At 43.9% G+C, this 21,190-nt stretch overlaps 1 protein-coding gene across 2 annotated transcripts in view; it reads left to right on the forward strand.

Annotated features, from left to right (window-relative positions):
- The window catches only part of ntng2a (netrin g2a), a 136,037-nt gene that overhangs the window by 79,101 nt on the left and 35,746 nt on the right, over positions 1-21,190 (forward strand). For both annotated transcript variants that reach the window (XM_059943766.1, XM_059943767.1), the window contains exons 4-5: positions 15,598-15,770; positions 18,709-18,735. In XM_059943766.1, the coding sequence (XP_059799749.1) occupies positions 15,598-15,770; positions 18,709-18,735 (200 nt within the window). The remainder of the gene's footprint in view (positions 1-15,597; positions 15,771-18,708; positions 18,736-21,190) is intronic.

The raw sequence follows: 21,190 nt of genomic DNA on the forward strand, positions 1-21,190 counted from the left end.
TAGCAAACCTCCCATCCATTTCCTATACCATGTTGTGGCACCTCATCAACTCTGCAAGTCCACTGGCTTCCCGTTAATGTCAAAATAACTTCAATAAATTGGTTCAACCTGGATTTCCAGTCTCTGATGACTCTGGGTGAGCTCTGAAACCAGACGTACAGCCGTTACTGTCTGGTTCAGTGCCACATCCTCTCACAATATTCAAAAACTACGGAGGACTGTCAGGTCAGCAGAAAAGGTCATCGGCTGCAGTCTACCCTCACCTCAGGACTTGTCTGATAAAGGGCCAGCAAAAAAAATCATTGTGGACATTACCCTCCCAGCAAACTGTCTCTTTTTCAAAGGCCTCCTTCTGCAAAGCACTGTAGGACTACTAAAACAAAAACTTCACATCATCTTAAAAGTTTCTTTCCCAAGACAGTTAATCTGATCAACCATTCTAGTCAGCCCACCCTACACCCCTCTGCCTATTACTTCAGTCTCTGCAAAATACTGTGAATACTTTAACTCTCCTTTTATAATCCTGTTTACATTATAAATACATGTTGGTATTTATATTTATGCACATTTTATTCCATATCTCTAACCTTTAACTTATTTTATATAATTCTTGTTCTTTCTTATTTTTGAATATTGTTGCACGTTGTGGCAAAACACCACAACCAATACCTAACACATATAAATGCATATGGTGAAGAAAGTTGATCCTTGAAATAATTCCAGTCAATTTGTGCTCTCTCCAAGCCCCTCAAGTGTTGTGGGGATCATAGCATGAGCCCTTTTCCTCTGCGCCTGCACATTATGTTGGTTGCCTCCAATTCCGAGTCCTTGATAATTTACTTTATTTGTCTAAGTGTAGTTCCCTGATCAATGGTTTCCTGTTCAATACTAGTCATCTTAAGAATACTCAAATCGTCTAAGGTTTCATTTGCTTGATATTGGTCCTTAGTACACTGACATTCGAAACATTTTTTTCAATCTATTAAGTAATGCTATATTGAACAACACTGACTCCTCTGCTCTTGGAGATCCTTCAGTAACAGGTTATGAACTGCACTCTTCTCACTTGCCGTCTCCCTCAGACTGCCTATGAATTCACCACCAACTTCAAAGTCTGTGCAGTTCAAAGTTAGCATTTTAGAACATAGAACATAAACCAGTACGGCACTGTGCAGGCCATTCGGCCCACAATGTTCAACCTAAACCAAGTCCAATCTAATACTTCCCTCCCACATGGCCCTCCATTTTTCTTTCATTCATGTGCCTGTCTAAAAGTCTGTTACATGTTCCTAATACTTCTGCCTGGTAGGGCATTCCATGTACATACCACTCTCTGTGTAAAAAAAAAACTACTTCTGTCATCCCCCCTATACTTTCCTCCCAACACCTTAAAGTAATGCCTCCTCGAATTAGCCGTTTCCACCCTGGGAAAAAGACTCCAGCTGTCCACGCTATTATGCATCCCCTGTACCTAATAAAGTGGCCACTGAGTGTATATTCATGGTCTTCTGCTGCTGTAGACTATCCACTTCAAGATTCAACATATTGTGTGTTCAGAGATGCTCTTCTGCACAGCACTGTTGTAACATGTGGTTATTTGAGTTACTGTCGCCTTCCTGTCATTCTCCTCTGACCCCTCTCAGGTCACTTTTGCCCCCAGAATCACTGTGCCATTCACTGGATTTTGTTTTGCACTTTTCTCCGTAAACTCTAGAGACTGTTATGCATTAAAATCCCACGGGAACAGCAGTTCCTGCGATGCTCAAACCACCATTCCCCCCCCCCCCACTATCATTCCACAATCAAAGTAACTTAGATCACATTTCTTCCCCATTCTGATGATTGGCTGAACAACAACTGAACCTCTTGACTGTGCCTGCATGCTTTTATGCATTGAGTTGCTGCCACCTGATTAGATATTTGAATTAACAAGCCGGTGTACCTAATAAAGTGGCCACTGAGTGCACATTGTGTTTTTTGATAATGGTAGGAAATCAGTTTATCAGGGGCAGGGCCAGTGTGCTGGGTGCAGAACAGAGTGACAGGCCTAATCATGCTACAAGTGGTAGAATAATTCTCCTGTGAGAGTGTGCTGGATGCTTGCTTTATCGGCACAACTATCCTGGATTATACCAGTTATACTGGTAGCCTAGCGGCTCACACAGCGCTTTCCAGCACTGGCTGAAAGATTCGGGTTCAATTCCTGCTGCTGTCTCAAAGGATTTTGTATGCTCTCATCGTCACTATGTGGGTTTCCTCCTTGTGCTCCAGTTTTTTCCCACATTCCAGAGACTTACGATTAGGTTTAGTAAGTTATGGGCTTGATATGTTGGTGCTGGAAGTGTGGTGCCTCTTTTGGGCAGGCCAGCACAATCCTCACTGATTTGATTTGATGCAAAACAATGCATATAACTGTATATTTTGATGTATATATGACAAACAAATAAAGCTAAGGCAAAAAGATCAGGAAAAATATGATTTAAAAAAAGGAGCTGAACTTAGTACAGTGGGACTTCTGTTTCTCTCAGTATGTACAAAGTACATACAAGGTAAAAGATAGGGCACTGAGGAGTGCAGGAGAACAGAGGGATCTCGGAATACAGATACAAAATTCCCTAAAAGCGGTGTCACAGGTAGAGAGTGTCGTAAAGAGAGCTTCTGGTACATTGGCCTTTATAAATCAAAGTAAAGTGTATAACAGTTGGAATGTTATGGTGAGGTTGTATAAGGCATTGGTGAGGCCGAATTTGGAGTATTGTGTGCAGTTTTGGTCACTGAATTACAGGAAGGATATTAATAAGGTTGAAAGAGTGCAGAGAAGGTTTACAAGGATGTTGACGGGACTTGAGAAATTGAGTTACAGAGAAACGTTGAATAGGTTAGGACTTTATTCCCTGGAGTGTAGAAGAATAAGGGGAGACTTGATAGAGGTATATAAAATTTTGATGGGTATAGATATAGTGAATGCAAGCAGGCTTTTTCCACTGAGGCTAGGGGAGAAAAAAACCAGAGGACATGGGTTAAGGGTGAAGGGGGAAAAGTTTAAAGGGAACATGGGGGGGGGGTTCTTCACACAGAGAGTGGTGGGAGTGTGGAATGAGCTGTCAGATGAAGTGGTAAATGTGGGCTCACTTTTAACATTTAAGAAAAACTTGCAGGTACGTGGATGAGAGGTGTATGGAGGGATATGGGCCAGGCGCAGGTCAGTGGGACTAGGCAGAAAAATAGTTTGGCACAGCCAAGAAAGGCCAAAAGGCCTGTTTCTGTGCTGTAATGTTCTATGGTTCTAGTGGGGGAAGAAAGCACACTGTGGGTCCTGATTTACCATTGAACACCATTGATGCCAAGTCACACACTGTTCTACTGTGGAAATACAGTGTTGTTTCTTTGTTGTTGCTGGTTTAAAGTTCTGGGACACTCTACTTCATAATGCTCTGCAATGGTTCAAGAGAGTTTGCACACGTTGTGGACCAAAGGGGCTGCACTGTACACTAGTCTTTTATGGGCAGAGTGGTTAGTGTAACACTTTACAGTACCAGTGACCTGGGTTCAATTCCCACCACTGCCAGTAAGGAGCTTATACGTTATCCCCACGACCACGTGGGCTACTTCTGGGTGCCCTGATTTCCTTCCACTGTCTAAAGATGTACGTTGGTAGGTCAATTGGTCATTGTAAGTTGTCCCATGATTAGTCTAGGATTAAATAGGGAGATTGCGAAAAATGGCGGTTGCTCGCATCCTGCTGCTCGGGGAGGGGGGGGCGGCGGGGGAATCTATGCTGCTGCGTTTGTGTTTTTTTAAAATACAAGTGTACAATCGCTTTTGATTTGTAGTCTTCACAAAAGAAAAAGGGAGATTGCTGGGCTTGAAGGGCTGATTCTGCATTGTATCTCAATAAATAATAATAAAATTAGCTTTTCACTTCTTCTTGAGAGCAATTAGAGTTAAACAATACATAGTGGCCTTGCCAGTAATGCTCTGGTCCCAAGAAATATCTCTAAAAACACACACATATACAACACATACTTCAGAGCACAAACAAACGACTTGATTTGAAGTCTAAGAGTCTGGATGTTGCTGGAAGAGCAGTTCCATTAGACTTGTGAATAGAGATTGGAGCAGTACATAAAAATATTATTAATCTATAAACTTCTGTAGCATCTAAAGATGAAATGCATTGTCTCCACCAACACCAATATCTCCTTCAGTGAAAGAATAGAATCAATATGATGGATACATTCTGAGTGGCTTTTCCTGAACTGTAGTGTTTGGTACTGCAGGGGACAGCAGCCATGAACGGTATCAGAGCTGTGCATTGACTCATTGGCACTATAAATAGAAAATAACATGGGATGGACTGCACTATTTCCTGTACTTGGAGACCTCCCTCTCTATGCTATGTCGTATGCCCCCCCCAATCAATTAATAACTCATATTCATGTAATTGGAGCCTCAGAGAACACTAATAGACTCGGCATAAAAAGAGCAAAGAGACAAATGTTTTACTGTGACAGCACATTGGTTCTTCTTAATTAAGTTTTGGTGCACTATTAGCCAAGGCTTGTTTTGAACAGAATTAAAACAAAAAAAGACCTTTTGAGGCCATTTGTGTCTTTTCTTCCATTAAATTCAGCAGCAATGGCTCTACATTGATAACCTCTAAAATGATTCTATTACATTATCCAGTAGTTTAATCCAAATGTTTGTTAGCCTATGTATAAAGACAATTGACGAGCATTGGCTTTAAATTAATCTTCCACAAATGGTGCTCAAAATAGAACTTTCCCACAAAGACCATGGTGACCCAGAGTTACTTCTTGTGATATAACCTTCATTTCAAACATGGACACAAAAGGTTCTGCAGATGTTGGAAATCCAGAGTAACACACACAAATTGCTAGAAGTCAGCAGGCCAGGCAGCGTCCATGGAAAGGAATAAAGTGTCAATGTTGTGGGCCGAGACCCTTCACTAGTGCCAATGAAGTGTTTTGGCACAAAACATTGACTCTTTATTCCTTTCCATAGATGCCGCCTGACCTGCTGAGTTCCTCCAACATTTTGTGTGTTCTATGCATGATACGATCTATACCATTGGTTTTTGTTGCCATTCAGAGTTGGCAATCTTCAGATTCTATAAGAATGTAACCTGTGGGTTTTATCACCTATGGCAATATGGATCTATCGGAGGTTAAGTTAAATGGCCAGAAAATCAACTGCATGCCGAATAAAATTGGAGGCACAACGTATAACTGCACTAAACCCTGGGACATTTTGTTACGTTATTAGTAGGGAGTCTGAAGATTGCAGGTATGATCACCATTAAAGGATCTACATATGTAACCTATGCTTCAAAGGCGACTGGCCAGGATTTTACAAGGAGTGAACTCTGATTGTCTCATTGTCATTACAACCACAAACCTACGTGCTAGCTCCAGCATGGTAGTATAGCAGTTAGCTAACACTATTACAGCACCAGTGGCCCGGTATCAATTCCACTACTGCCTGTGAGATTTTTTTTACGTTCTACTCCTGACCACGTGGGTTTCCTCTGGGTGCTCCAGTTTCCTCCCACGTTCCAAAGAAGTACAGATTAACAGATTAGTAGGTTAATTGGGCTGTGTGTCACCATATACTACCTGGTCTTCTTCACTGATAGGTCTAGTGTGAATAGATGTATGGCCTATCAGATGCTAGAAGACAGTAGATGCCTTGCAGAGCTGAAGGCCTGTGACGACTCTCTCCATTCTGGAGTTATGAATGGGAAACTGTAGCCAGTAATCTATATCCAAGGGTCTTCCACTCTCTGAATCAAGACCAGACTTCATATGGGTGTGGATGCTTGTCATTTATTTACTTACGGGCTAGAGACATCTGCTACAGGAAAGATATCAATACGATTGAAAGAGTACAGAGAAACTTTACAAGGAGGTTGCCAGGACTTGAGGTGCTGAATTATAGGGAAAGGTTGAATAGATTAGGACTTTATTCCCTGGAGTGTAGGAAAATGTGGGGAGGATGATGGTGAATATTGGTGCCTCGAGTTGAGGCGTTGATGTTGCTGTGTGCACCGAGCTTGGCAATCCACTTGAGGCAAGCAAACGGGGTCCTATTTAAGTGCACTCCCAGAGAGAAACACCAACAACTGCGCACTGAGCATGACTCCTCGACCGGTGATGAAATGTCCGCAAGCTGACCGCTAAGCTTGGCAAACACCGCAATGTCAAATGTTGGCGGGTTTGATAGTGGTGTACAAAACTATGAGGGGTATAGATAGGGTAAATGCAAGCAGGCTTTTTCCACTGAGTTTGGGATAGGCTGGAACTAGAAGTCATAGGTTAAGGGTGAAAGGTGAAATATTTAAGGGAAACTGAGGGGGAGCAATATGGAACGAAGTAGAACTGGTGGATGCAGGTACAATTGCAATACTTAAGAGAAATTTGGATAACTACATGGATGGGAAGGGTATGGAGGGCCGGTCGATGAACTATTGCAGAATAATAGTCATCCCGGACTAGATGGGCCAAAGAGCCTGTTTCTATGCTATAGTGCTCTATGACTCTGACATGAGAATTAGCTTGGTAAAAGTAGGGATTTTAATGGGAAATCAAAAGGGTATTGTGTTCCTCTCCTGCCAGGAGCCCCACCTTCTTTCACCCAGGCTATCACCCAGTAGAAACCCACTCGTGGCCCCAAAGCAAGTGACCATTCTCCAGGTAGAGTCTCAGCAACCCGAACAGTCACCACTGCAACACACACTGGCTACAGGGATTGATCATAAAGACAACAGATGGCATCTTGATTCAAAAGACCCAACACTCCCAGGAGATGCCAAATGGCATCGCTCTAATTGTGCGGATGGAAATACGGTTGGCTGATGAAAATAGGAAGCAAGTGTGGCTCAGGTGCTGAATTTGAATATCTTGTGAGACATGTTTCCATAAAAAGAACTTGAAAAGAACAATCTGTTTACACAATGTGTAAACTAATTTGGTGTCTGTGAGGCAGTTTTGCCTAATTGGAAATATTACTGTACCAGATGCGCACTTTACAATTAAGAGAACTTTGCATCTGCTGGAGATGAAGATTGTTTAGATCAGTGAACTGATTTCTGCTTTTCCTATTCTTGGCTCCAACCTGTGCTGGATGATCTCATGTGTGCAGGCCACCCTTTGGAAGTGCAGCCTCTGGGTCATTTTTATACCAGTGAGTCTGAAGATGGGGTGTTGGTGCTCTGGCGCACCATGAACGGCTTCTCATGCTCACCCAGTTTCCGGCAATGGTCCACTGGTATACATCAAGGAATTCTGAGAATAACCATAGAATTCCTGCTACAAACCAGCTTGGCTGCAACCCTTGGAGTTCATCTCCAAGTTTCAGTCCACATGTTGGCCCATTTGCTAAAACCATTAGTAAATCAAATGTAAACAACTGTAGTGCAAGTGTTCAAAATTATTGTGTTTTAGCAAAGTAAATTAAATGAAAACTACATCAGCTGATTTTAATTGTCTTTTTGTATTTGCACATTACTGTAGGCTAAAATTATTATGGAAAGGACACAGGAAGAGAATGGAAGAAATTGTACAAATGCCCATTGGAAGATTGGTTTCCAAATGGGCATTGAGTGTAATGAAAATAGTTTAAGTCAGATGTACAGAGAGGCAGGAAAAATACAACAGGCCAATTCCTGCAGAATTCCAACAAACTACAGCAATTCAATGTGTAAATGAGTAAATTAAATTCTCTTAGATTTGGCTGCCAAGCACATATGGCACTTTAGCTCCTGCCCTCCTTCCCAAACTTGCTGGTTTATTAGCTTTCTTGGTGTAATAACAACGAGAGTTGTGTATGCTATAAATGATTCACATACCCATTCCCTGAGCAACCTGAACAGAGACATTTAATATTCTGAAGGATGGAAACTCCTCCAAACAATCTGGACGGATCCTGAGGGTAACTCTCTAACTGCTTACTCCATGTGGATCGTTAGCTGCTGGAAATGGAAGCTAGGAAGCTTGGTTCACACTCTCTGCTCCTGAAAGTTATTGTCCAATAAAAAGATAAACTAATTCAGAGGTCCTAGTGTGATTTTACATTACATACCTGTTGACAAACATGCAGACAAAGAACTCTTAAAACTAGGAACTTGATCATCTCAAACCGCATCTTTTTGTGAGTTTGAGTTTGAGGGTTAGAGGTCGTGAAGCATCAGGGAAACTTCTCCCGCTGCTGATTGGCCCTTTCTGACTGACTGTCAGTCTGCGCATTATAGAGCCAGAGGACAAACTCACAGAGATGTGGAGAAGAGAGCAGAAGGCTCACCAGAATCGGGAAAAGGATTGTGAGCCCTGGTTTGACGCAATGTCCTGAGGGAACCGTGGAGGCGGATCATGAGTTAGAGAAGCAGGTTCGCCATCTCAGTAGCTAACAGAGGTTTGGGGAGGGCAATGAAGTGGGTTGCCACTGTCACTGGTGGAGAACTGGTCCACACTGTCTTGATCACTGTGGCCCCATTGGGAAGTGACAAACCCACGATAAAATCCATGGTGATGTGAGACATGGGCGTCTAGGGACAGCAGGGGACGCAAGAGCTCAGAGGGCAGCTGGTTGAAGGAATTAAACTGGGCACATTGAGAGCAGGCAGTGATGAACTGACATATCCGCAATCAAGGTGGGCCACTAAAACAGGTGTCGCAGAAAATCCAGAGCCTGTCACGCGCCTGGATGGCCAGAGGGGGTGAGGTGTGGGGCCACTGGAGTGTTTCAAAGTGCAGAGTCACTGGAATGTATGAGCCATTGTCAGGAGCGTCAGCCGGAGCAGACTCATGCTGTAGTACCTGGCGGATATGGTTTTCAAGATCCCAGATGATCAGGGCGAGGACCTGCTAGAGTGGAATGATGGGCTGAGGGTCGATCCCTGTTTTAGCCACATCAAACTGTCGTGACAGGGCAACCACCTTATTGTTCTTGGAGCTGGGTCGGTAGAAGATGGAGAAATTGAACTGGCTGAAGAAGAAGACCCACCAAGCCTGACACGGGTTGAGTTGGTGGGTCCGTTGTATGGACGAGGTTCCGGTGGTCAGTAGAGATCAGGAACACCTTGGTGCTCCCCATCAGCCAATGTTACCATTCTTCCAAGACCTATTTAATGGTAGGTAGCTCCCTTTCTCCTACTCCATAACCGTGCTATGTAGATTGAACGTGGCGTGAGGAGAAGGCACAAGGGTGCGTCTTCCCAACCGGCCCTCGCTGGGAAAGGAAGGCTCCAGTGCCCACGTCAGATGTATACGACCCTACCACAGCAGATCCAGAGGGGTTTGGATAGTGGAGGATGGGAGCGGTGGTGAAGTGTCCCTCGGCCTCCTCTAAAGCACAGTCCATGGCAGCCGGCCGAGTTACCTGTTAGGTAGATGGCTCAGTGAGAGAGGTAAAGAGTAGCAATTTGGCTGTGGTTTCTGTGAAATAGCGTTAGAAGTTGGAGAAGTCCAAGAAGTGCTGTGGCTGTTTGATGGGCCCATGAAATGACAGTGTGCACCTTCTCTGGGTCCATGGTTATGCCTTGGGGTGAAAGGACTTAACCCAGGAAGTAAATGACTAGGATCTGGAAATGGCATTTCCCTGACTTACAGAATGTTTGGTTTTTGAGCAGACCATAAGACATAGAAGCAGAATAAGGCCATACGGCTCACCGAGTCTGCTCTGCCATTTCATTATTGCTGATCTATTTCACTCTCAACCCAATTCTCCCGCCTTCTCCCCGTAACCTTTCATGCCCTGACTAATCAAGAACCTATCGACCGCCGCTTTAAATGTGTCCTGGCCTCCACAGCCGCCTGTGGCAATTAATTCAACAGATTCACCACTCTCAGGCTAAAGAATTTTATCTTCATCTCCGTTCTAAATGGACGTCCTTCTATTTTGAGTCTGTTTCCTCCATAGGAAGCATCCCCACCATGGTGACTTCCCCACCATAGGAAACATCCTCTCCACATCCACTCTATATAAGCCTTTCAACATTCGATAAGTTTCAGTGAGATTTGCCCCTCATTCTTCTAAATTCCAGCGAGTAAAGGCCCAGAGCCATCTAATTATCCTCATACAATAAACCTTTCATTCCTGGAATGATCCTTATGGACCTCCTCTGAACCCTCTGACCCCAGCATCTGGGATGTCTTTATTGCGTCCACAGAATCTCGTGTCTACTCCTCTGACTGTGGAATCTCCTATCACTGCTACAGTCTTCTTCCCTTCTGAGCCACAGTGCCAGAGACCTGGTTGGTGTGGCTCCCCGCCACCTCCTCATAGGTCATCCCCTCAATGGTATACTTCTCATTGAGGGGAACGGCTATAGGAATGGCCCATTTCACATCCCACTCCCGGGCAGTCACCTATTTTTCTGCCTCTTACAACTTAGGGGTGACTACCTCCCTGTAGCTCCTATCTATCATCTCCTCAGTTTCCCATATGAGACAATGAAGAACTGAACGGACCTGATAGATGTGGTATTGGGGGTCCTTTACGAACGCCATCTTCCATTCATCCCCCTGGCAGAGGTGGGTCAGGTCAGGTAGATCCATTTTGGTGAAGATCTGGGGCCCTGCAGAGTGTTTCAAATGCGCAGTCTATTTACAGGAGGGAGTAGCTATTCTTAATGGTGATTTTGTTGAGTCCGTGGTAGTTGATGCAGAGGCGAAGGACCCCATCTTTCTTCTGACAAAAAAGAATCCTGCGCTGGCTGGGGTCTGAGATGGTTGAACGAACAGTGCTGTAGCGTTTCATCAACGTAGCCATTAATGGCTTGGGTCTGAGGAGGGGAGAGGGAGAACAGATAACCTTAGGGAAGGTTGGTTCCTGGGAGGAGGGGGTGGTGCTGTTTTCCTGGGTACAGCGGGTAATTGGTGGACCTGCAGTAAGTGCACAAGTGGATTCTCAACTGACACTCATTTCTTGGGATGGGGGGGGAGAGTTGGTTAAAGGAGCTCTCCCTAACTGTGTGAGTTCTGGAGGCATTACTGATGAGGGTCCTGCAGCCTGAAATGGTTCTGGGAACGGAACTGGGATTTTGACTCGGGATCTGGCAGCAGTCCAGGTCAGAGTTCACCCAGTCAAGAGAAAGACGGTGACAGCAATCTCGGCTCAGTCCATCGAATGCAGAGACGGCTGCAGCTCGAAGCACAAGACACACTGGGATGGGAAGTTGTGGTATCCGGTTGGAGATCCATGGAAGTGCTTGGGCTCTGGAATCCGGGGCTCCTAGGGAGGAGGTTGACTGGTGCAGGGTTGCTGTATCGAGGTGGAGAATTCGTTGAGAGTGGTGAGCGGATGGTCTGCGGCCTATGTGTGCTTCTGGACTGTGTGCTCATGTCAGTGTACAACTTCCATTAGGCCAGCAAACCCTGCTGGGTCAATCGTTGTCTCACCCATCCTGTCAGGAAATGTAGAGGAAGCTTGACCCAAACGCAGAGCAGCAGAGACAATTTAGCAGTGAGCAATCACTTTAATAATAAACAGCAAAATAACAAGCCAGGAGAGGCCACAAATCAAGAGAGAATGGACACACATGACACGACATGACAACAAGGTAACTGAAGGCTAGGAGCAACTGGTTGAAGCTGGTTCATATGGGTGAACAAGGATTGTGGATCAGAGATGGGTTTAAATTGGCTGCAAGTGATGAGTTGGAAATGAATGGAGGTGATTCCTTATAGCTGGGTGGAGACTCAAAGGTACCTACCTCTGAAAGCCTGACAAAAACAGAGATGAGGAGGAATATCGTTAGCCAGAGGGTGATGAATCTGTGGAATTCATTGCCACTGACAGCTGTGGAGGCCAAGTCATTAAAGTGAAGATTGATGGGTTCTTGATTAGTAAGGGTGTCAAAGGTTATGGAGAGATGGCAGGAAAATAGGGTTGAGAGAGATAATACATCATGAACGGTGGAGCAATTGGCTGAGAGGCCTAATTCTACTCCTATGTCTTATTGTCCTCTTATTGTGTCATTGTTTTCTAAGCTATCCTTATAAAACCACTAGGGGCTGCAGAAAAGTCTTTCCAGAGAGTGAGGGATGTAGGGAGTTTCCTCTGCTAGGGTTTCCAAATATCACGCCTTAGCCCATTGTCCCTCCTCCAAGCATCCCCTGGTGAGATCATCAGTATAATTGCAAAGATCAGTCTCAATGAGGTTACTAACAACACCTAAGTCTGCATTTCTGTCACTTCTAGTGCCCCCAAGACCACCTTTGCATTGCCAGGCTCAACCCTGACATCAAGGCATGGGTGAGTCAAAGTTTCTCCAAACTACACATTTAACATTGCTTTCCTCCCAATACAGCACAGATATATCAGTTTTTCACGTTACACATTATACTTGGCTTCAGAGTCCTCTCATTTCAGCAATGCTGAGAGGTCCCACAATTTAGCTGTGTAAATTAGAGAAATGAAGGTGTAAACATTTGTGACCTGTTTGTGTAGATAACTTGCACTGTGAATGTGTCCATAGGAAGTGTTTCAATATAATATGTATATATTATATGAAAACAAGTAGGGAATGTGTGATATTAAGTGCTCCCCCATGTTTTATCTCTGTCACAGTCCAATCATCCGCAACTTCTCATTGTTCTTTATCTGAACTCTACATTTCATTTTCATCCAAAATAGGGTCCCTAAGTATCTCAGAAAACTGGAGTCTATAGAGCCCACTGTTTTTTCATAATGCCAATCCAATGAGACAGTCAGTGGTTCCATCCCCAGAAAGCTCCAAATACTTACTGACTTTATTCCTTTAAAGAGGAGGCATTCACCACACTTCCTGCTCACTTGCTCCTTTTATTGCCAGATACTTTCAGTTTACATCCTTGACCCTTCCATTAGGAAAATGGTTTCTTTTTCTTCACCTTATCTTTACCCTTCGCCTTTCTACGAGTAAAGCGGATAGTCAAGCTTCTCCTGTCAACCCACATAACTGAAGTCCATTGACAGTGAGACAATGCTGATTAAACTCGTCTGCCTACTTTCCAAGACCTCTCCAAGTGCTGATACTCAAGTTAGTAGCAAATTAATGTTTTGAAGATGTCCAACATAGTCTCTTTGCCATTGCACATTGTCTGACAGTGATTTGCTTTGGGATGCCCTGAAATTATGAAAGAAGCGATAGAACGGGCCAGGTTTGAGTCACCAATTCTCCCTTGTTGCTAGGGTAATTCTCTTACAGAACCTTACAGTTTATTTGGCTATTACACTACAAATAGCTACAACATGTCAAAATGTATGCAACTAAAAGAAACTTAGAGTCATTACCTTTGAGAAGTGGTGTGTCTATACACTTAGGATGTTAGATTGAGGTTGTATAAGATGTTGGCGAGGCCTAATTTGGAGAATCGTGAGCATTTCTGGTTACCTACCTACCTACCAATCAATAAGATTGAAAGAGTACAGGGAAAATTTCCAAGTATGTAGCCAAGACTTGAGGACCTGAGTTTTGGTGTAAGGTTGAAGAGGCTAGGACTTTATTCACTGGAGCATAGAATGAGGTGAGATTTGGTAGAGGTATACAAAATTATAACGGTATAGATAGGGTAAATACAAGCAGGCTTTTTCCACTGAGGTTGGATGAGACTAGAACTAAAGTTCATAGGTTAAGGGTGAAAGGTGAAGTGTTTAAGAGGAACTTGAGGGAGAACTTCTTCACTCAGAAGGTGGTGAGAGCGTGGAATGAGCTGGTAGCGGAAGTGATGGATGTAGGTTTGACTTCAGCGTTTAAGAGAAATTTGATTAAGTTCATGGAGGGTATGGAGGGTTACAGTCCAGGTGCAATTTGATAGGACTAGGCAGAATTATAGTTCATCATGGACTAGATGAACTGAATGGCCTGTTTCTGTGCTGTAGTGCTCTATGGCTCTATGGGTGCGGATGGAGATTATAGCTTCAATTTAAAAGTTTCCTTGGGCTTTAATTATAAAACTTTTAAAGATGTTTCATTAGCTGTGAGGCATTTTAGCCTGTCCCACACAGATGAAAGTGAAACACAGATGTAAACCCTATCTTTTTTTAACTAAAAATATTGGCGTTTAATTTTAACATAATGGGATTTGTGCCCAATTTAAGCTACAGAGAACTTAGACCAGATCTTTTAAAACTGTTACTGAATGGGCAAAAACCTCCCATTTTCAAAAAGCAAAAAAAAAGTGCAGTTACTGGAAATCAAAAATATAAACAGAGAATTCTGGAGATGCTCAGCAGGTCAGGCAGCATCTGTGAGGAGAGTAACAAACTTTACATTTCAGGTGGATAATAAACAGGGGTTTCTGCAGATGCTGAGAACCTTGAGTAACACTCACAGGATGCTGAAGGAACAAAGCAGGCCAGGTAGCATCTATGGAGAGGGAAAAAGAGTCAACGTTTCGGGATGAGGCCCTTCATCCTTTCATCAGAATAATGATTGTCCTGATTCACTGCAATGAATCGTGGATTCTAGTTCTCTCTCCACACATGCGGTAGTGCTCCAAAATTCTCCATTCTTATCTCAGCCTCCTCATTTTTGCTGAAAGGTTAATTCTCCTTGTGGTGAAGGCAGCTCACTAAAAAGAGGCTGGGGAGAGGTCTATGCAAAGTCCTGTTTAAATTACCCCTTAAGTAATTGAACATCATTCCGAGGTTGATGAATACCAGGTTTTATCAGTGCAGCTGGTATTTTAATTCTGGGAATTGGCAGGTGGCCGTGAATCATGGATGGCAGATGCTTTTCTTTTAATTGGAGCTGCACATGGAGTTCTCAAGGCACACAGCGCTAAGCAGTCGTGGCCTTTCTCATTTCTTATCAGTTCCATGCTGGCAGTATAGTAACCAAGTCCCCAACAGATCCAGATATACTGATCGAAGATAGAACAGTACAGGCTTTACAGTCCATGATGTTGTGTTGACCTTTTCATCTACTCCAAGATCAATCTAATCCTTTCCTCCCACATAGCCCTCCATTTCCCTTTCATCCATCTGCTTACCTATGAGTCTCTTTAAAATCCTTAATGAATCTGTCTCTGCCACCACTCCTTGGCAGCGAGTTACATGCACCCACCGCTTTCTTCCAAAAAACTACCTCTGACATCCTGGCTATACTTTCCTCCAATCACCTCACAATTACGCCATTTCTTTCTGCCCTGGGGCTCTGGCTGCCCACACTCCACGCCACTTATCATCTTGTCTCTTCTCATAATCCTTCGCACCAAAGAGAAAATCCCTAACTCGTTCAACCTATCCTCATGAGACATGCTTTCCAATCCAGGCAGCACCCTGGTAAATCTCCTCTGCATCCTCTCTGAAGCTTCCACATCCTTACTATAATGAGGCGACCAGAACTGAACACAATATACCAAGTGTGGTCTAACCAGAGTCTTTTTTAATTTGCAATATTACATCGCAGGTTTTAATCCCCCAACTAATGAAGGCAAACACACCATAAGCCTTCTTAACCACTTTGCGCCGCAACTTTGAGGGATCTACAGCTGTCACCCCCAAATCCCTCTGCTCCCCCTCACTGCTAAGAATCCTGCCATTAACCTGTGGTAGTTATCACTGACCTGTTACACTCGCTCCTTCTTGTTCCAGATGTAAATGCAACATGCATGCAAACAGCTGCCACTTCAAGGAGGGGAATTTGATGTGCGAATGTGATCACAACACGACAGGCCAAGATTGTGGAAAGTGCAGGAAGAGCTATAAAGCCAAGTCATGGAGACCGGGCAGCTACAGCCCATATCCAATGGGAACAGCCAACAGCTGTATGTATATCATTGCTTTCTTATAGTGTCATGCTCTCTGGAGGTTTGTTGACCATGTTTCATTGAAAAGGAAGTGACCCTTGGGATTTGCTGCTACTAAGAGCTATGATTAGGTAACGATCTATCTCTTCTGAATGCTCTATTTTCACTGAACTTTCGAAATCTCTCAGGTTCCTCATACCACTTCAGTTGGCACAGCCCTGGTCAAATGTACCAACCAGAAGCCCAGGTTTTTGGAAGGAGGCTGAATGGCAGAATGACAGCAGTTGGCAAGGAGCTCACTTGTACCTTGAAGTGGGCACTACCACCTCCTTCAGGATTACAAATGCAAAGTTTTTGTGGAATTCCCGATCCAACACAAATCAGTGCTTTATTCTCTAAAACAAATAAAAATCAAGGGGGAGGAAGCTGATTGAAAACTGCCTGTCTTCTGTTGCTGATTAAATTACCCTGGACCTGGGAGTAGAATCTCAGTATCACTTCAGCTATCCTAACAAGCACATTTTCTAACAGATAGAAAAATATTTTGAGAATAATTTTTGCTATAACCAGACCAAGTACATTAGCTCAAGTACAAGGGCAGAAGAATAGCAACTGGAGTTTATCCATTTCTGCTGTGCATATGTCTAACACTGCATCTCTCAGATAGTGGTCTTTAAAATCATAACTTTAATGTATATGGTTTATTGATTTTATTTCTTCAAAACACCATGCGATGATTTCTCTTTGTGGTAAAGGATTTCTAGGAATACAAATTATTGCCTTTACAACAGTAGCAGGTATCTGTCAGGAAGAAAGATAAAAATCTATCAGATTAACTGCTCAGCATCACTTGAGTTCCCACTGACTGAGAATAGAAGTACAAGCCTATCAGCCAACGATGTTGTGCCAACTTTTTAACCTACACCAAATCCAGTCTAACCCTTCTCTCCCACATAGCCCTCCATTTTTCTTTCATCTATGTGCTAATCTGAAAGTCAGTTAAATTTCCCTAATGTATCTGCTTCTAGCACTGTTGGTGACAGTTCGTTTCACACACCCACCACTCTCTGCGTAAAACACTTACCCCTGATATCCCCTCTGTATTCCCCTCCTTTTACTTCAAAACTAGGCCCTCTTGTATTAGCCATCTCCACTCTGGGGAAAAGTCTCTGGCTTTCCAATCAATCTTTGCCTTTTATCATTTTGTACTCCTCTCACCCTCCTTCACTCCAGACAGAAAAGCTATAGCTTACTCAACTTCTTCTCATAAGACATGCTCTCCAATCCAGGCAGCATCCTGATGAATCTCCTCTGCACCCTTTATAAAGCTTCCACATTCTTCCTATAATGAGGCTACCAGAACTGAGCACAATATTCCAAGTGTAGTCTAACCAGTTTTATAGAGCTGCAACATTACCTCACACTGTTAAAGTCAATCCCCCAAACATTTGAAAGCTGACACACCATACATCTTCTTAATTACCTTATCAACCTGTGCAGCAACTTCGAGGGATTGATGATGTGGACCTCAAGATCCCTCTGTTCTTCCACACTGCTTGAGATCCTGCCTTTAACCCTGTATTCTGCCTTCAAATTCAACCTCCAAAAATGTACCACTTCACTTGAAATACTCGAGGTTTTTTTGCAGGAAAAAAGAACTGTAAACTTTATGTCTTGGAAGCTCTTTAGTCCAAAGAATGGATCTCACGTGTAGTAAGAACGTACCTTTGCCTCCCACCTCAGATAAAGTAACTTCAGTGCTTTCTGCCTTTAATTGAAAAGAGATGTCATTGAAATATTTCCTCAACTGATTTATTTTACCTGTTTGTCCATGTCCAAGGGTAAGTTCTGATGAGTTAATGACCTCCTAGGCTGCTGAATGTATCTCTGACACAAATGTTGGAACTTCCAAGCATGCAATAGCTGAGCAGCATCTTCAATGCATGCATACTTTTCCCAGATAAAATTCTAATTCGAAGACTCAAAAACAAGAAGCAATCGACCATGAATCTCCCTTTTATTTCCCAAGTCAAGAAAATGGAGTTCAGAGTTAGGGCATAGACAGCAGGGGAGATTTTAGTGGGATCACTGGAGACCAGTTGCTGAGTGCATGTCAATGTAAAAATTATATCCATTAAACAGTGAACAGCTCCCTTACAACACAGCCTGGGGCAGAAGCCCATGTTTTTCGGGAAAGTCAATGGTGTTGGCAGAAAACAAGTTCACTATCACCCAGAAATGAATACTTCCAACTCCTTTGGGATTTATTGTATTAAAAAATGTGAGTCTGGATGAGAAGTCACTGCAAGTGTTCAAAGGTAGTGTTGTCTGATACAACAGCTGTCCTCACAATAGCCCGACTTCAGTTTCAGTTTACAGCAGAGGTGACACGATTTCGCAGCTATACCGTTGGCTCTGTATGGTACAGCGATGAACCACGGTTCCCCTGCCTCACCTGTGTGGAAGTGGGAGGGTAAGAGTCAGCCCCTTCTTTTCCATGTGTAGGGGACCCAATGTCCGCCTATTACAACTGCCTGCCACTCCCCTGGCTGCGTTTCACAAGATGGTGCAGCAGCCACCATGCACATTGTTATAACTAGCAGTGGCCCTCCTTGCCCCGAAGTCAAACACATCTAGCATGTATCCAGAGGAAAATTTGCTCTTCTAAAATTGCCCTATCAGTGTGTAACGTGCGTCTGTGAAACTGCACGCAAAGCCGAGTTTGGCTTTACAAAATCCAGAGTTATTAACCCATGAATAGTACTCTTCGCAACAGCCAATCCCCACTTTAAAACCGTATGTATAAGAGCAAACTCCAGACTGGGTGCAGACTGCAGTACAACCACTGTCTTGTGTTTTATTGTCAAAGCAAGGACCGGGGGTGGGGTGGGGGGGGACGTTCTATTCATCGAATTGCTACTGGCCTCCTTAACATCTTCTTCTGATTTCTTTTCAGGTGTAGCTGCCAGTTCCGCTTACGGTAGTAAGTACAAACCGGGTCACTTGCCTCTATCTCTATCCACTCTCTCTCTCATTACTGCCACGTCTATCAGTTTTCTTAATTTTTAAAACTTTATTTCAAGTATCTTTCTATTTTGTTTTCATAATTTTTTTTGCTTTCAGAATCTGAGTGTTTTGCATGTTGTTCATCTACTTAAAGCAAGTTTTTCCACAGTTTCTTCAAGTGGAATTAATATTTTGGAACAGAGTTTGAGGGGTACAAATGACTCTTCCGACACACCCCTGAGCTTCAGAGTCCGGGATGACTGTGGTTGTGTTTCATACCGTTAACTCTTGCCCCGGGTCAGACGTCTCTCAATCCGATCCTGGCTGAGCAACAGTCATGTGACCTTCTCGTCACTCCTGCTGTCAACTCTACCAGCGTGACCCGATTTCCCACGATATCTGCTGGACGATGGGCTGTCCAGCCTCCGTGTCTGAGTGAGGCAAACCTACGCGGTCCCCTGTCCACATGAGCTGGGCTCCCAGACACTGCTGCGACAGCGGCAGGCAGGGTGCTTTCTAATAGGCCACCCTGTGGATTCCCTGCTGCCAGCAGCAGGAAGGGGGCAACACAGGATGGCAAAACGGATTGTGTCCCTGGAGCCAGTGATCAGCTGAAGAATTGGTGCTTTGAAAGCCACCCAGGAAGTATTGACCTCGCAGCCTCTCAGAAAAGGGAGCAAAATAGAGAAAAATAAATGAGAAGTAAATAGCAAACACAAGGAAATCCGCAGACGCTGGAAATTCAAGCAACACACACAAAATGCTGGCGGAACGCAGCAGGCCAGGCAGCAACTATAGGAAAAGGCACAGTTGATGTTTTGGGCCGAGACTCAGGACTAACGAAGTCCTGACGAAGGGTCTCGGCCCGAAACGTCGACTGTGCTTCTTCCTATAGATGCTGCCTGGCCTGCTGCATTCCACCAGCATTTTGTGTGTGTTGCTTGAGAAGTAATTAGAATGAAACTGGAAACATGTCAAGTCTATAAGCAGAAGAGAACAGCTGGCCATTTAGGATAGAGTCATAGACTCATAGAGCACGACAGAATATAACCAGGCCCTTTGGCCCATCTAGTCCATGCCAAGCTATTAATCAGCCTATTCCCATTGATCTGCACCCAGACCACAGTCTTCCACACCCCTCGCATCCATGTACCTATCTAAATTCAAATGCTGAAATCAAACCCTCATTCATGACTTCCACCAGCAGCTCATTCCACACTCTCCTCACTCTCTGAGTGAAGAAGTTCCCCCTCATATTCCCCTTGAACATTTCACCTTTCACCCTTAACCCATGACCTCTAATTCTCGTCTTGCCCAACTTCAGTGGGAAAAGCCTTCTTGCATTTGCAGCCCTCCTAACATCATCACCACTATCATGTGCCCTGTCATATGATGTGGGCGATCATGGTCTTTCCATGACAATGATTGTTCTTGTTAAATTTTTCTACAGAACTGGTTTGCCATTGCCTTATACTGGGCAGTGTCTTTATAAGACAGGTGACCCCAGCCATTATTAATACTGCTCAGAGTCTGCCTGCCTGGCATCAGTGGTTGCATCACCTGGACTTGTGATATGCACCAGCTGCTCGTATGACCATTCACCACGTGCTCTCATGGTTTCGGGTGACCCTGATCGGAGAGGCTAAGCAGATGTTACACCTTGCCCAAGGGTGACCAAGGCAGGCTAGCAGAGGAAAAGAGCACCTTACACCTCCTTTGGTAGAAACATCTCTCCAACCCATCTCCTAATCTTGTATGCCTCTATCAAATCTCTCCTTGTTCTCTTATGCTCTAGGGAATAAAGTCCTAACCTAGTCAACCTTTCCCTATAGCTCAGGTGTTTTGTCATTAATGACAAAGGACCTCAGTCTAAGATGGCAGCCTCACACTGTGTCTCCCTTTAAGAAACAGTGTTGAGGTTTCCAAAGCATAGTTGTGCTTCTTTCTGTATATCTGGTTCAGCATTCTGAAGCAGTAAAGCAGTTTCTCTATGTCTTCCTGTCAGCGGTTGCTTTCATCTGTTTATATGTAACCTTGGATGGGCTGGTGTCATGGGACCAGATCCGTACTTGTGCATCTCTGGCCTGCGCAAAGCACAGATCTTCGAGTCCTCATCATGAACCCGCTCTCCCACATCCCAACATCAAGGTGCTTCCAGCAGTAGGAACAAGACAGGGCAATGATCAATTCAACAAACTCTGAGGAAGTCTTTTAAGTTCAGGGAGAAAGATTGATAAAGTACAATGGTTTAAGGAAAGTGTTCCCAAACACAGCTGTTGGCATTTGGTGGAGAGCATTGTGAAAAAGCCAGCAGGAGGTCAACTCCCATTTCGAGGAAAGGCAGTGGACTGAAACAGACTGGGAGCTTTGTTAGAAATTTGCCCACTGCTGTGAAAATGGTTACAGTGATCACTGGCTATTGTTTGGGATGT

This window comes from Hypanus sabinus, chromosome 18, assembly GCF_030144855.1.
Source record: "Hypanus sabinus isolate sHypSab1 chromosome 18, sHypSab1.hap1, whole genome shotgun sequence".
Classification (NCBI taxonomy): Eukaryota; Metazoa; Chordata; class Chondrichthyes; order Myliobatiformes; family Dasyatidae; genus Hypanus; species Hypanus sabinus.